Here is a 13,557-nt window from a genome sequence, read left to right as displayed (position 1 = left end):
TTTTTTACCAGGTAAGGAAGCCGCTCCGTCGGGGTCACGTGTCTTATTACGTCCAGTTATTGTAACTGCCTGCGCAGCCATTTTGAGGGGGAAGGCAGAGGACCCGTCGAGCGCTAATGTACTGTTATTAGCCGCCCTGAAAGACACACACAGGCACACACAAAGAAACCGAACGGGGCACACGTTGGACGGCACGTCGTTAAATATGGGCCCACCAGGAGACAGAACACGCCACACATCGACTGATAGAACGGGGGATCTCCGCTGGATGGTCGATTTATCTTGACATGGCATGCGGCGGGGCGAGCCGGAGGTTGTGACGACTGAAGAAAAGAGAAAGAACTAGCTCGAAGCGTCAGACGTTGGAAGAGGGGGGGGGGAGATTTTTTGTTAAGCTAACGCTTGTTTCGCAGTTCAGCGTTTGTTTTAATCGATTACCAACTGATTTGTGTCGAAAGTTGTTGACGACAGTTTAATATGGAGCTGAAATAGTGACCAGAAACAGTTACAACGTCAGTCTTCCGACTTTTAATAACAACACTGACAGTCTCGTTGAGCCAGAAAATGTAATAAAAGGCGTGGTAAGATGACTGACCACACTTAAAAAGCCTCAGTTAAGCCAGTCTGTCTTAAAATAAGATGTAGCTTTATCACTGGTTCGCTACTAGTTAGTGTCAGAAATGAATACCTAGGTTGGCTTGCTAGCTAGCTAGCAGACCTTAGCTAGTGTGCTAAAAATACGCCCACATCATGACCATCAGCTGTGGCAGCAGCACGGGCCCAGGGCCAGATGAGTGACGGAAAAAGTTCAGGAAATGTCGGTTTACTTTCGCTGTAGTCTTCGATGTTACCGGGTGCCTGTATCTGTTGGCATCTGTGTCTACCTGCCATGTTCGTCTGTATCCCCAGTCCGCCTGTAACACGCTCATAACACAGTCTGTGTTCAGAGAAACAAAACAAAACCGCAGCCATGGATCAGGGACTTTGAGATGACCCAGTTAATAGAATATCGGTCTGCTCGCTGTAGTTCACAATCTCATTAGCAAACAAACAAAAAAAAATGTCACCAATATGTGTTGTAGCAGCCTTTTCTATTAGTTTCAGTTATCATTTATAAAAAAGAGCCACCTTTGAGTTGTTGTTTTCTTGAAATCTGTTGTACTCATTTCAGTGGCAGTTGGAAAAAAATAAGTTAATTTGGCTTCAAGGCCATGTCTTAAAACATGGGTTTTTGACCAGGTATAAAGGCAATGGAGTCTTAGCCTGTTGAGCATTCCCCTTCTCAAAACTGCCTTTTTACAACAACCAAATATTAAAATGACTTAGTTTAAAATCCGATTTGTCGGTCTTTTAAGTTCATAGTGGTTAGAGGATCTAGTTTTAGAGTTTTGATGCATTGTCAGCTCCATCCTTTCTTAAAAGTATAGAATAAATACAGTGTCGCTAAAGTACATCACACGAGGGGAAGAGACACTACCAACAAAATAACCATGGGGGACCCAACTTCACGAAGAAACCAAACAAGAAACCGGCTTCGAGCTCAGCTTCGGAAGAAAAGGGAATCTTTGGCGGATCAGTTTGACTTCAAGATCTATATAGCCTTCGTTTTCAAGGAAAAGGTTTGTTAACACTACAGCTATATTCCATTATATTTGTACTGGAGACGCAGTAAACGAAGAACCATAAATGTGAATCGGCCAATCTTCCATTTCACTGTTGTCAAGTCAAATGCTAAAAACTGATGGAAACGTACAACATTTAATTTCAGCATTTTCCAGGTCTAGATGTGTATGGGGGAAAATATGGAAAATTATTTATTCCTTGTGTTACATGTTCTCTTTTTTTCTCTTTCTTTGTGTCCTTCACCTTTTTAAATGTTATTCTAAATATAGCTATGTATTTTTTTTTCTTTTTTGTAACGTCTCTTCACCATTTCAGGTCATTTAAACTTTTTTTGTTAATTGAAAACATTCTTGACTTTTTTTTTTAATAACTTTTACTTTAATTATGGAATGGATAAACAACAAAAAATATATTTTTTTTACACAAGTGATCCTAACACCCTCTCTCAGAATAGGCAGGTCAGACCTCAAAGAAAACCAGAAATATGTATTGACTTGTGAAACCCTTAAAATTGCTTGCTTTATTTTTAACAGAAGAAGAAGTCTGCACTTTTTGAGGTAGCTGAAGTGGTGCCTGTGATGACCAACAACTACGAAGAAAACATCCTAAGAGGTGTGCGCGATTCAAGCTATTCTCTGGAGAGTTCAATAGAGCTCCTTCAAAAAGATGTGGTGCAACTACATGCCCCCCGATACCAGTCAATGCGAAGGGTAAGAATCGACTATATGAACAAAGTCCCCAATCATGGCTTAAAAAATGCTTAGTTACAATAATTATTTTTCATTTTTCTTTAGGATGTGATAGGCTGCACACAGGAAATGGATTTTATCCTTTGGCCACGCAATGATATTGAGAAGATTGTCTGTCTGCTGTTCTCCAGATGGAAAGGGGCCGATGATGAGCCCTTCAGGCCTGTGCAGGTCAGACCTTTGCTCCTATCATCACTTTGGAGTAACTACCTGATAAATATGTTCTGCTCCATGTGCTATGTATCAGATTAATGTACAATGTGTCTTGTCGGACACATTGAGCATAAATAAACGACCTGAAGCCAAATTGTACTGAACAGTCAGGGAAGAGTACCTATACAGCTGTTCAGTCAGTTATCCTTCAGAACTAAATGTTTGATGAAAACAGTGATTTCGGTGAAAATATCCTGTTTCTTAACATTCTTGTTGTCATCTTGACCAAACGGCTCGATCGCTGACCGTAGGACTTTCCTACAGAAAACATTTGTGACACTTGACATGTGGAGCTTCATAGTTTCCATTTGAGGGAGTTGCTTCTTTCTTTGTCCAAACTGCAGACAAAATTGCACACAGGTTAACATCAAGCTTCTCGAATGGCCTACTCAAATCCTTAACTTTCGCTCTATTGAACCTTTTCAATATGCCTAAATGTCATTCTTCTAAGTCTGCCAAGTAACACAGTCAAATAGCAGCTCATAGTTGAGCGTGAAGCTTTTTTACAGGTTACTACATGAAATTTAACCAGCAGCCTAGACTTTGCATACAGACTCTTTCCTCTACTTCTTAGGCCAAGTTTGAATTTCATCATGGAGACTACGAGAAGCAATGCTTGCATGCTTTGGGTCGTAAAGACAAAGCTGGAATGGTGATGAACAACCCAACCCAGTCTGTATTTCTCTTTATGGACAGACAACACCTGCAGGTACATCTGTTGAAACGTTTAAAAATAATTAACTGGTTTATCAAGTTTAAAAACCGTCCTCTGTAACGACGCCGTTGTACTTTTTGGTCGTTTCAGACTCCTAAAACCAAGGCCACGGTTTTCAAGTTGTGCAGCCTGTGCCTGTATTTGCCCCAGGACCAGCTGACCTGCTGGGGCGTGGGAGACATCGAGGATCACCTCCGCCCATACATGCCTGACTAAGGCTTCTTGCTTCACCCAGCCACACAGAGACAAGCCTTTACCTCTCCTTCCCTCCCTAAGCCTTCAGAAGCAAATTGATGTACTCATCTCCTCCCTGTCCCTTTAAAAGATTTGAACTTGTGCTTGGATCTCCTTTTTGTTCCCCCACTCATTTTCTCCCTCTAACCTGAAGCCCATTTGCTTCCCATCCTTTTTTTTTTTTTTACCCCATTCTTCCCATGTTTGTCCAAATACTTCCTCCCATTTTTTTGGATTGGCTCTGACATTTTTATTTTACTTCATTCCCTTTTCCTTACTCACCCTTTCTTTCATTTTGTTTGCTTTTTTAAAAAAAATTTTATTTGAACCTGCACGGACATTGATTTTTTGAGTGGTTGGTTGTTCTCTTGGAGCCACACAGTCAACAGCATCGGTCACTGAATGAACTCTTTATGTTGCATCTAAACCGGAACAAACAATACACAAGTCTTCATGGTGGTTACGATGGACATGTTTTATATCCTTGATGTGATAAGAAAGGATTGTTAAAGCTTGTTTTGTAATGTTACTAGGGCTTCTAAAACAAGTTTAGACAATTTTTTTTTGCCCAGGATAGGCATGAGCAGGTATCAGAACACCTGTACAGGCAAAGATAACAAGAGGAAGAGTGTTTGTCAAATCATATTGGTGTAGGTATTGCTTCTTATAAACTGCCTTAGTTTGATTTGCTGGACTTAAAAGATGTTTTTGTGTCATTTGCTTTTCTCAGAAACATACTAAACAGGCCTTTGACTAAAATCGCGAGTATCTCAAAAGGCGTTGTGCAGAGTTAAGACATGTTGGTATGTTGAAGTTGATTTTTCACAGTTCAATCCGTTCATGCACTATTTCATTTAAGCTACTGAAATCGGATGTTTTGCGCATTGTTTTTTTTTTTTTTTGGAGGGATGTGGGTCGGTGATGAATTGCAATGGTGACAGATTTAACAGTAATTATAATAATATACCTAACAAAAATGTTTTGCTTAAAGCTAACTGATTTCTGTTTAATTTGATCTATTAAAGTTGCGAATCTGCTGCCAAGCGTCTTTAAATTAAAATTGAGTTTTGAAGGGTTTGCTTTTTCAAAGACTATGAAGTACAGTAGTACGTAAAGTTTCGCTCCTTGCTGATTCAATGTGTTTTAGCTGAAAAAAGGGTGTAAGGCATGTAACTTCTGGGTTTTGATTTTCTGTTCTCTAATCTTTACTGCTGAGCATATCTCAATACAGTGCAAAGTCTGAAAAAAAACCCCGACTCTTTGTCCAGCTGGCTTTATTGCATGTACAAGAAACATTCGCTGCTCAATATTCACAACAACACAAGTTAGGGAAAAAAAAAACACACACACAAATTTGTTCTGCAAACTTATGAACTTACAAAAAAACAGTGCAAGTACATTCTGTATATATTCAGAATCCCAAGTTTTAGCAGTAAATTATACAATTTTGATTAGAAGAGACGGTTTAGCTGCTGCCGAGGTGTTTAGTGTGTCGTCCCTGAGCGATGAGTTTCCCTGAGGTTTTGCTGGAGAGATCTACAGTAGCAAATGCCAGCGTTTTCCCCTGCTTCAGAACTTGTGCAGTGATGAGGACGTCTTCCCCTATGTTGGCAGCATTCATGTACCTGCAGCATAGTGACATTCCCCCCACACACACATTACTTGTTTATGCAGTTCATCTTCAATATGGCAACAAAAAGCTACTGAAGTTTTAAGTGGGGAAGGTGAGAGATGGCTGACAATCTTAAAGGGATTGTTCTTCCACTTGGGTCGTTATGTTCGGATTATGGCAATAACTATGGTTTTGGTGTCTGGAAAACAAGCTGTTTCAAAAACCACCACTGCCTATTACCTTGCAACCCAAGCGGAGCTCCGCCCACTTAGATGACGATGCTTGGTCAGCTGGTTTTACTGCTGTATGCACTGTACAATGGCTGTTGGAAAACACAAGCTTTGTTGTTGACTTGTCATTCAGAAATGACTTGCTGCGTTCTTGTTGGTTGTGCAGGAGGCTCTACTTCTGCTTTTCAAAGACGGACAGTTATATAGTTACACATCTATTTGCAGCCAATTTCACATGCGAGGGTAAAAGTTGAGTTGGGGGGTGTGGTCAGCAGCAGCCTATTTGGATTTAAAGTGACAAGAGGCCTTCAAACGGCTCATTCTGGAAGGAGCTCAACGGCAAAATCCGAGGAAACTAAAATATCATAATCTAAGAATGATTATGTTTTGTACAGCACATACATTTAAAATAAGGATAATAGATCACCTTTAAGAAGCACATTTTATGGAGATATGTCGGCTGAATTATGCATTTTTAAAGTTTTAAACATGAGCAAACACATTTAGTCCATCTAAACAGAAAATTTCCGTTTACAGTGCTTTGTAAAAGTATTCGTACCCCTCGAACCTTTTCACATTAGAGAGGCTCCACCTTTTGCTTTAACTCCATCTGCAAATTGTTTAGTTTATATTGCTGGCAGCTTCCCAACCAATGCATTCAGCTCATATAAGCATCATCACAGCATGGTGCTGCTACTAGCATGCTTCATTGTGACTACTGTGTGTTCAGGGTGATGTGCAGTATTGGTTTTCAGTCAAACACATAGTGTGTCATGCAGGTTGCCCAAATTTTATATTTTCTTGCATGTTTGCTACATCCCCCACATGGCTTGTTTCAATATTTAAGCAGGACATTTTTATAGCTTTCCTTTAACAATGGCTTTCTACTGGCCCTCTTCCTTACAGGCTAAATTTGTGAAAATCATGATGATTAATTCTGTCAAGAGATTCCTACATCTGTGCTACATCTCTGCAGCACCTTCAGAGTAACCGCGAGCCTCTTGGCTGCTCCTCTGGATGCTTTGTTTTATTAAAGGTAGCAAAGTAAAAGGGGCTGAATACATTTCTTAAATAATGCTGAAAGCCACGTATTTGTCTGTGTCACTTCACTCAAGTGTGTTGGTGTGACCCAAGAGTCTGCAGTTCTCTTGACCCCCAGTCCAGCTAAATTAAACTTATGTAGAGCCCAAAATGTTACCTAAGCTTTTTTATCTACTAAATAAGGTAATTTTTAAAGAATCACCACTTTATTTCTATTTTTAGATGTTAAAATAAAGAAAAAACAGACAGAAAAGTTGATATTTGTGGAAAAATGATTGAAAAAAGTTATTTAAGCTAAAGTTAATAAATTTATGCTGTCTTGTAAATGCTTGACAGCAGTCAAACTCCTTGTTTCTGCGTAGAGTTCATGCTAATTAAGTTGATTCTGAATCTGAAAAAGCGAAATCTAACTTATTACGGCTACTTTTAACGTCATTTTTGTGGAAATTCAGTGCGACTTTTCCATGAAACAAATAAAACGCACACACAGAAGAAACTGGATTTACTATATATTTAAAAACATTAGCTGGTTCTTTATCACTTTTGACAAAGTTATTAGGAGTCACTGGATGGCCCAAAGAGCCACAGGGTGCAGACTCCTGGTCTAATCCATGATTTCTCAGTGAAATTCAGTGACGTTTGTTGCTGCAACTGGAAAAACTTAGTAGCAGAGAACACATTTGCAATGCACCGCCTTGATGCATGATTGGGGCATTTCTAAACTCACGTTATATTCATGTCCACGCTGACCCCTGGGGCTCCTCTCTCACTGTGCATAATGGCCATGGTAGAGATCACGTCCACCAGGGTGGCTGTCAGCCCGCCGTGCAGCGTCCCTCCCCGGTTTGTGTGCTCCTCCTCCACCCGCATCTCACACACCACCTTCCCGGGACTTGCAGACACAACGTCCACCTATGGACAACATCTGAGGTTGCAGTTTGAAAACGCAAAGAAATCCTGGGCTTGGCTTCAAAATATCTGTTCACATTTACCTTGCTCATGACTCTGTCGAAGCCCGAGTGGTCGACCATCGCTCTCATTATTTGTCTCAGTGAGTTTAAAGTCAGGGTGCTCATGTTTGACGGACATAAACGAAGCAATGTCAAAGTTGTGTTTATTTCCAACAGGAAGTTGCTGCGTTTCATAAATCGTCCGGGTGGAACTTGAGTAGATTTAAGGGAGAGCACCAAGAGTAGTGGAGAAGCATAAAAACGAGAGCGCAATATGTGTTTAAATATAATGATGAACGTAATCTATTGTATGTTTAATGTTTTTATTTTATTTTTTTTATCGAATCTTTATTTCCCGAAGGTTGCGCATCTTTACTGTGATTTATGGCCCAATTTTAACATGGTGCATTCAAGTCAAATCTTACATCTGAAAGAATTACTAGGTGATTATTTAATTTTACCTTCAAAAGTTAAGATAATTTTTTTTTACCTTAATAAAATTAAGGTATTTCTTTTAACCTAACTTATTATTCAAAACATCCCAAGAGACAGATTTGACTTTGGCTTTTACTGGATTCCTGTGAGTTTTATTGTCTAATAAAATGTTATCAAAGTTCCAATGAGTTTTATAGTGTCCAGTTTCTGAAATTCTGCAACATATTAAAATGAACCTGATCTAACCACAGCTAAATCTAAAATTAATGATTACTATGTGCAATTTACAGTGCTGTGAAAAAGTATTTACCTGTAAAAGATTTATTTTCATTTTTATTGTCACACACTTGAATGTTTAGATAAAATTAATGATATTAGGCAAAACAATAGCCTGCATGTGCAGAAAAGGTCATTTTAAATTATGATTTCATTTATGAAGGAAAAAACTTATGGAATCCAATCTGGTTCTCTGTGAACAGAGCAATCATTGTCCCTTAAACAGAACCTGTCTGAGAGGATGGATTGACTGAATGGATCTCAAAAAGCAGCACATCATGCCTCAGTCTAAAGAAATTCAAGAGGAGATGAAGATAAAGTCACTGACATGATCAGTCCAGAAAAGATTACAAACCTGTTTCTAAGACATTAAACTCCAGTGAATCACAGTAACAGCCAATATCTATGATTGGAAAAATCATAGAAATGTGGAGAATTTTCCCAGGAGTGGATCAGAGATCCATGAAGGAACCCAGAACATTTAAAGCACAGAAACACTGAGAATAAATGGCACTTCTCCCATGGACTATCACCATACCAGATAATGTTTTAGCGTTATTAGTAATGGCCTTATGGCAACCAAATTATTGAGCTGATCTAAAAGCAGAAAAATAAATATATCTTCTATAGAGTTCATAAACCAAAATATTGTTTTGAAGAATCTAGAATAATTCACTCCAGTTTTGACCTGTATTTTCATTGTGGTTTACATCTTGACTCAATGTAAAAAAAAAATTGCCCAAAACACATGAAATAATTTATTTGTGTTTTCATTATAAAATTAAATATTTCATTAATTTTAAACTGCATAGAGAATCTGTTTTTAGGGGGGCAGTTCGAGCTGTTGATAATCAAATCTAATAAATTAATTTTAAGTTTTTATGTTGAACGGTAGTCTAGTTTACTAGGTGAGTTTGAACGGCGCTAGCTCGACTACTGTTGCCTTAAAACACCATGCAGAAGCCCAACGAACAGAACCTGCACAACACCGGAAGTCTTTCAATGTTACACATATCCCGGTTACTTTGTAAAGAGAGAGCCAAACATGACGTAAACATCCTATTCTTGTGTGTCATTCCGCTTGCAAAAATAGTTTCTGCGACAAAAAAATGGCTTCTACATCAAACTCGGAGTCGCCGTCTGTGTCTGACTTGGAAAAAAGCAGGAGTGGACTTTGCGAGGAGTTCGCCACTATAACGGGAACTGATAGCGCCGTGGCTCAATGCTACCTGGCTGAAAATGACTGGGAGATGGAGGTACAGTAATTAGTGGTTACAATAATACTAATGCGCCAGAGACAATGCTGCAGCTGATGCCCATTTTATTGGTTTGTTCGTTGTGTTTACGTGAGGAAAACGTCATTATCTCCTCAAGATACAGCCAGACAGATTTTATTTACTCTTAAAAAAGATCCTGTTTTCTACAGAGAGCTGTAAACTCATTCTTTGAGGCGGACATGGAGAGAATATTTGAGGAAGACTTTCAGGAGAGTGACTGCGTCCCTCCGAAAAAAAAGCAAAAGGTCGAGGAAGAACCTTCAAAGGAGTGGTGAGTCAACTCTTTTAATCGTACCAGTTAACGTAACAAAGTGACTCCGACGTTATAAAGTTAAGTGCAGTTCTAATAGTCTCTGAAAACATTTCCAGCATCGATTTGACCGGAGACAGTCCAGTTGCACGAAAGCCACCAGATGAAGATGATGGCAAACTGTCCCTGATCTCCTGGAACGTGGATGGACTAGACACGGACAACCTGGCAGAGCGAGCCAGAGGCCTCTGCTCCTACTTAGTGCTGTAAGTAAAACTACAGGCTTACAGAAACAAGTCACTGGCTAGATTTAAGTAACTATAATTAATAAAGAGAGGTTTTCTGGGGGACAAGTATCATGTTTCGCCAGAACTTTCTCCATATTTCTTCAATTTTAAGTGGTCAGTAATCACACAAAAAGCATTTAAGAGTTTTTTGTTTTACCTTTTTTACTTGTAATACATCTCGTTGCATAGATACACCCCTGATGTGGTATTCCTGCAGGAACTCATTCCACCTTATGTTCAATACTTGAAGAAACGGGCTGTCAGCTACCTCATCATTGAAGGTAGAGTATGGCTCAGAGAGGCCTTTTCTCTGAAATAGACTCGTGCTACAGTAAAATCCAAATGCAAATATCAATAATATATGATGCGTGTATGTTTCTGGTGTTGCACACATATGCTCTCCACTGATTATGACAGTTTTGGGTTAAAAACACTGATAAGATCCTCTGTAGTTGCCGATTAGTAACATATTTTTCTCATTTCCAACCTATAGGAACCCTGTAAACAAATTAACTGGAAAATGATTTAAAAGTGTCTAGTTTTTGAAGTAAAACATGTGTAAAAAGGTTGAAATTTGCACTTATTTAACTCGTGTTACTTCTGAACTTGATGAAAGTTCCTCCATTTTTCTTCAAACTGGATTTCTACTGACTGCTGTTCCCTGCAGTGATGATGCAGACTACTCACAAGTCATCCATACAACCCCAGTTATACAATGATGATGATGAGGATGAATAAATACACAAGGTATCCTTTAAAACTCTTGCTGTCTTCTGCACTCTGATTGAAGGTGGTGAAGAAGCTTACTTCACAGGAATGATGCTAAAGAAATCCAGAGTAAAATTCTTGGAGAGTGAGATCGTAACTTATCCCACCACACAGATGATGAGGAATCTACTTGTAGCTCAGGTATTTCAACCTTTACTTGATTTTTTCTCTTTTTTTTTTTTTTTTTTTACCAAGAATCCCACCTGAATGTGACACACAGTGCTTTGCAAAAGTATTCACAAATGAGCCTTTTCACTTTTTGTCATATTACACCAATAAACGTTGGTGTATTTGCTGTTATTGTACCTCTACTGCCTTTTCTAAGAGGTTTTCTTCCTATAGTCCTCCTTATTTATCAGCATTTGTTTCCCCATAAACTCTATTGAACATCTCTGTCTATGTCTATGTTGGAGAAGACCATCCCACAACATGATGCTGCCATCGCTGTGTCTCACCATACGGATTCTGTGTCCCACACTGTGTTTTCCTCCCCAAGAAAACCCAGTGTGGGGTTTCCTGGAAAGTTCAAGAATTTTAACTTTCTTTAAGAGTTCAAATTCTCTTAAAGAAAATCTTTTAATAAGCACCCTTTGCTATCCAGTTATTAATCGGTTAACCCCCAAACGTAATCAGCCAATCAGCTGTACACTGTTTTGATGTGGAGTTTAAAATGAAGGGCAGAAGTTTTAGTTTCATGTGAATGGAGCGTCTTCTTCCAATGTTATTTTCTTTCCATCTTTCACAGAGTATATATTTGTGGACAATTAATAGTTGGATTATTTTGAGATACTTGAGTTGAAATGAGCTAAATACAAAAGGACACAATGCTTTTTAGATTTAGGTTTGTAAATTAAGAATATTGTACTTTCATTAGTTTACAATTAAGTCCTACTTTATGTTGCTCTGTTAAATAAAATCCTAATTAAATACATTGATCTGTTGTTACACGACAAAGGCTGAAACGGTTAATCAGATGAATCATGGTAAACTGATTATTAATATAATTGTTAACTAATTCAGTAATTTATTAATTGTCAGCTGGAGTATACAAACTCAAAAAAAAGCTAATTTGCTGGAAGAACATACTGTTTATTTCTTTTAAAGTATACATTTTCTTTTTTAGTTAAAGAAAAACTTTGTAATTGTGTTACACCCAGAACTCCCCAAGTTGGATAGTTTTAGCGTCAGACAGTTCAAATTCTCTTAAAGAAAATCTTTTAATAAGCACCCTTTGCTATCCAGTTATTAATCGGTTAACCCCCAAACGTAATCAGCCAGTCAGCTGTACACTGTTTTGATATCAAGTCAAGTAGAAAGGGCTGAGATTTTCACATGTTATTAGAAGTATTTATTTTTTTATTTTATTTTTTATCTGCAGATGCATCCTTTTCTACAAATGATCAAGCGTACGCTAAAGAAATGCTAAGTTATTGCATTTTATATTTTTCATTTAAAATTGGAATAGAATTGTTGATTTGCATCTTCTAATGCATTTCTAATATTATATTTAAGTTGTTAAATAAAACATTTGCAGAATGTAACAAGGGTTTTATCTGATTAATTTCCTGAATAATTATTAGTTGCAGCCCTGAACGTGTCAATGTGAAAAGGTTGAAGGAGTATGAATACTTTAGTAAGTGACTCTAAATGCTGCATGTCTAAAATCAGGTGACGTTCAAAGGTCAGAAGTTGTGCCTGATGACTTCCCACCTTGAAAGCTGTAAAGGCCACGCTCAGGAGCGGATGAAGCAGCTGCACACGGTGATGCAGAGGATGAAAGACGCTCCTGATGATGTCACCGTCCTGTTTGGAGGGGACACGAATCTGAGGGACACCGAGGTCAGCGTTTCCTCGCAGCACTGAGTCGACTTTTGCTTCAGCGCACGTTATAAATTCCTCTTTGTTCTGGGCTTGTCAGGTAGCCAAAGTGGGCCTGCCGTCTGGCGTCTGTGACGTGTGGGAGCGACTGGGCAAGCAGGAGCACTGCCGCTACACATGGGACACCAAGGCCAACAACAACAAGACCGTTCCCTTCGTCAGCCGCTGCCGCTTCGATCGCATCTACCTCCGGCCAGCCTCCAAGGAAGGAGTACCACGTCTGGCCCCGGATCACATGGCCCTAATCGGACTGGAGAAGCTGGACTGTGGCCGCTACACAAGCGACCACTGGGGCCTTTACTGCAGCTTCACCGCAGGGTAGAAACACTCGAAACAGCTGGAAGCATTTTAGCGAACATCTGCTGCTCCGTTTTTTTCATTGAACATAGGCCCGAGCTGACATTTGTTGCTTGTTAATGTTAGGTCCTGATTTGTTTTATCTCCATGCAGTTTTAAGATGAGTTACTAAAAACATTCGTACTGTTTGGAAACCACAGCTGAGGTCGAAATTTCATGCCTTCCATCCGACTCCCATAAAACCGCTGACAGAAAAATACCACTGTGAGGCGTGACAGCAGCCTGAATCTTTTCACATGCTCCTGTCTTAATGAGGATGGTGACTGCAACAAGTTTTTCTCTTCACACAACAAGAAACTAATAAATGTACATTTTGTTCTTATCAAACACATTGTGTAAGTTTCTGGGAATATATGGTATTTGTATGTTGCCACTAGAGGGCAGTATTAAGTTATAGTGCTTTTTAAAAGCAGTGCTACTGTCCTAGAAAATTTGAAACACAGATGGACCTATAGCTTAAATACTAAACATCTGAACTCAAACTGGGAGAGAAAATATTTAGTCAGAAAGAAGATGTTTAAACTGAGAACCACAGAGTTTGGAAATATAAAAGGTAACCTGGATGAATACAGAATGCAGTGTTTAAATTAGGTTTCATTTTTTTAGGGAAAATTAATCGGACAAAATGATCTGTACCCTTATTAAAACAACTTCTGTCATAT

General features: G+C 38.9%; 3 protein-coding genes across 3 annotated transcripts; 2 read left to right on the top strand and 1 right to left on the bottom strand.

Moving 5' to 3' along the window:
- Positions 1-63: 63 nt before the first annotated feature.
- On the top strand, positions 64-4,788 carry c13h6orf62 (chromosome 13 C6orf62 homolog). The gene is made up of 5 exons (XM_005797368.2): positions 64-1,619; positions 2,157-2,333; positions 2,418-2,543; positions 3,160-3,294; positions 3,391-4,788. Exons 1-5 carry the CDS (start codon positions 1,491-1,493, stop codon positions 3,514-3,516), a joined length of 693 nt encoding a protein of 230 aa, XP_005797425.1. The 5' UTR covers positions 64-1,490; the 3' UTR covers positions 3,517-4,788.
- Positions 4,400-7,668, bottom strand: acot13 (acyl-CoA thioesterase 13). Its single transcript, XM_005797366.3, has 3 exons — positions 7,410-7,668; positions 7,145-7,329; positions 4,400-5,159 (listed from the first exon to the last, which is right to left on the bottom strand). The coding sequence occupies exons 1-3, from the start codon at positions 7,560-7,562 to the stop codon at positions 5,000-5,002; spliced, it is 498 nt and encodes a 165-aa protein (XP_005797423.2). The 5' UTR covers positions 7,563-7,668; the 3' UTR covers positions 4,400-4,999.
- Positions 7,669-8,298: 630 nt separating this feature from the next.
- Positions 8,299-13,222, top strand: tdp2 (tyrosyl-DNA phosphodiesterase 2). The gene is made up of 7 exons (XM_005797445.3): positions 8,299-9,334; positions 9,505-9,626; positions 9,725-9,871; positions 10,082-10,173; positions 10,683-10,801; positions 12,329-12,499; positions 12,579-13,222. The coding sequence occupies exons 1-7, from the start codon at positions 9,188-9,190 to the stop codon at positions 12,858-12,860; spliced, it is 1,080 nt and encodes a 359-aa protein (XP_005797502.1). The 5' UTR covers positions 8,299-9,187; the 3' UTR covers positions 12,861-13,222.
- Positions 13,223-13,557: the final 335 nt, after the last annotated feature.

This window comes from Xiphophorus maculatus, chromosome 13, assembly GCF_002775205.1.
Source record: "Xiphophorus maculatus strain JP 163 A chromosome 13, X_maculatus-5.0-male, whole genome shotgun sequence".
Taxonomy (NCBI): Eukaryota; Metazoa; Chordata; class Actinopteri; order Cyprinodontiformes; family Poeciliidae; genus Xiphophorus; species Xiphophorus maculatus.
Note: the sequence above shows the minus strand (reverse complement) of the source record. Positions and strands in the feature narration are given on the sequence as shown.